The sequence below is a fragment of the Pleuronectes platessa genome, chromosome 8 (genome assembly GCF_947347685.1).
Source record: "Pleuronectes platessa chromosome 8, fPlePla1.1, whole genome shotgun sequence".
Taxonomy (NCBI): Eukaryota; Metazoa; Chordata; class Actinopteri; order Pleuronectiformes; family Pleuronectidae; genus Pleuronectes; species Pleuronectes platessa.
Window position 1 is genome coordinate 6,573,146 of NC_070633.1, and position 2,976 is coordinate 6,576,121.

Here is a 2,976-nt window from a genome sequence, read left to right on the forward strand (position 1 = left end):
AAAACACCAAATTCGAATGAAGCAGCTTTACACTGTCCCCTTCGAGAGGAACTCTGAGCGGATAAAGGAACTCCGGTACCAATACGTCCAGGTAAGACTGAACACAGGACACACTGTCATGTTGATTGTGATTTTGCACAAAACTGTAAGCTATGCCATTTTTGTCTTTTGGTATCTTGTGTATTCTCTAATTTCCTGAAGAGAGCCATGGAACTTGAAGCCAGTGAGAATGAACATGCGTTCATCTTTGTGGATGAGGCTGGCTTCAACCTGGCAAAAACACGTCGCCGTGGAAGGAACCTGATTGGGAAAAGGGCCACGATAGATGTTCCAGGCCAGAGGGGTGCGAACATCACCATGTGCGCAGCAATTTCGAACGATGGACTGCAGCTGCAGAAGGCCGGCATAGGCCCATACAACACCGAACGCCTAATTGCCTTCATAGATGAGCTTTACGAAAGGCTCACAGCAAGAGAGGTAGACAGGCAGAATCTACCAACGTATGTAATTGTATGGGACAATGTGGCCTTTCACCACTCCCGGCAAGTCACAGGGTGGTTTGCGGCGCATCCTAGGATGATGTCACTTTTCCTTCCGCCTTACTCTCCTTTCCTCAACCCCATCGAGGAATTCTTTTCGGCGTGGAGATGGAAGGTCTATGACCACCGCCCTCAGGACCAGATGTCCCTATTAGAGGCAATGGCTGCTGGGTGTATGGACATAGCCCCAGAAGATATCCAGGCCTGGATAAGGCATTCCAAAAGATTTTATCCACGTTGTATGGCAAGAGAAACCATACGTTGCGACGTAGATGAAAATTTGTGGCCAAATGCGGAGGATAGGAGGGATTAGCCCAATTCTGCGCCACTGTTGGGCTACTGTAATATACAGTATGTGCAGGTTTTGTGCATTGCATTTTTTGTTAGAACACATTTTTTGACTTTGTAATGTATTTTCTGTTTTGTGTAACACTTGCACTGTGACAAAATCTCCAAAAAGTAAAGCACAGTGAAAAAAACTGTTGTGTTTGTGATTTGTTTCTGGATCATATATTACGTACTTACTGTATGTAATTTGCATTACAAAAACTGAAAATTGTTATTCTCAGTTTCTCATAAAACACTTACAGTATTTACTGTATTTACAATTACAGTACATTTACCACACTCAATTGTGACATCTTTTGTGGGAGGTAAACCGACATATGAACACTGTCAGCAGATACTTGGCTTGGATTGTCATACTGTAATATTACAAACTTTATTACTGTAGTCCAAAGAAGTGTTTGTCTGTGTTTTTTCTCTTTTTTTCAATGCAACACTACAGGAAATCTATGCCAAACTGGAGGACACAGCAACATTTTATATATGCAATTGGCAATGCTTCAAGATGTTAGTGTTTTTTAGGTCATAGTGTTCTGAGAGGAAACATGTGTTAAGTTATGGCAGCATTGTTTATGGTGTGGTTGTTGTAGTGCATTTTGCACCAAAGGTTAACAGATATGCAGAGGTGTGTGTCTCTAAAGCCCACTGTGTTAAGTGATAGGGAAAAGTGACCATAGTATGGGTACATGACCGAAAACGATAGGAAAAAACTGTAGTCCCGTGGGGAAATTTGCTTTGTTACAGCAGCATGAGTCAAAAAGACATCAGCAAGTACTAAGTAACATGCAATACTTAAGTGTAAGGAATATACAAAAATATATAGAAATATAGAAAATATGTAATTGAACTACTATATACATCGTAAAGACAGGAAGAAATATATGCAGTGTGAGGATATTTACAGTGAATGGATTGCACATTAACCGTTTATATTGCACAGACAGATGCATATTGCACAGTTGAGAAATGTTAAAGTGCAGCCCATAATGGTGGTGTATGTTGTTTTGACTAGAAGCAGAGCTAGTTGTATGTCCCCTCACTTGAACACTCCAGGGATGTTCTCCTGCTGTGCTCTTCCCCTTTTCTCACACCTTGTTTCCCTTTTCTTCTTCTTCACCGTCTATATCAAATCAAATCAAAAGCCAAACAGCCAATTATTTCCTTTTAGCTCTGCTTTGGTACCCACCAACTAGTAAGAAAATGTGCTTTTGGCTAAGAAATGCTTCACTATAATCAACAGCTTCTCTCTGCTGTGTCTACCTGCTGTTTGGTGTGAACAATGGAGGGTTTTCCACTGACTGTTGCCTGCAAGATTGATGAACACAGTGGGACAGAACCATAACAGAAATCTTAAAGGGATAGCTCACAGCTAGATAAAAATGCACTCATCTACTCACCACTGTGCAGCTGGAGGGGTGGGTGAAGTGTTTGAGTCCACAAAACACTGTTGGAGTCTCGGGTGACCAGTGTTGCAGCCGAATCCAATACATATGAAATAACTGGTGATCAATTTTTCAAACCGAATCAAAACTAAAACTTAAACATTTGCACTACAACTAATCAGTATTTACTTCATTCTTTCTACTAAGTAATATATTTTAGTTTATTTTATAATGTACATTTTATTTTATTCAGTTTTATTTCATTTAAAGTTATTATATTCCTCCAAAAAAGTTGACAAGGTTTTTGCTTGTTAGGTTTTAAAACAGTTTAGAGCATGGCTAGAAGGTAGCCTGTGACCACAGAATGGCATTGCCAGCGACTGCTGTATGTAATTCTTGTGCACTTGACAAATAAAGTCTTGAAATCGTACCCTTTCCCCCATCTGGGAAATGATACTGTTTCTGATTACTAATAACAAGGGGAATAGGGAGGAGTGGGATTGAAGTGCCTGCTTTTTCGAAAATCTAACTCATCCTTTAGTGCACCTGAATGTTTGTTCCAAATTTGTAGAAACTTCCTAAAATCATTCTTGGGATATTGTGTTTGCAAGTATGCCCAGGTTTTCCCCAGGTGGGAATGTAATTGGTCGTTTGTCTCTGTATGTCGGCCCTGCAATACACTGGAGACCTCCCGTCCAATGTCAGCTGGG

General features: G+C 40.5%; 1 protein-coding gene across 1 annotated transcript; it reads left to right on the forward strand.

Moving 5' to 3' along the window:
- LOC128446181 (uncharacterized) lies at nucleotides 1-1,448 on the forward strand. The gene is made up of 2 exons (XM_053429152.1): nucleotides 1-91; nucleotides 202-1,448. Exons 1-2 carry the CDS (start codon nucleotides 17-19, stop codon nucleotides 850-852), a joined length of 726 nt encoding a protein of 241 aa, XP_053285127.1. The 5' UTR covers nucleotides 1-16; the 3' UTR covers nucleotides 853-1,448.
- The last annotated feature ends 1,528 nt before the right edge of the window (nucleotides 1,449-2,976 follow it).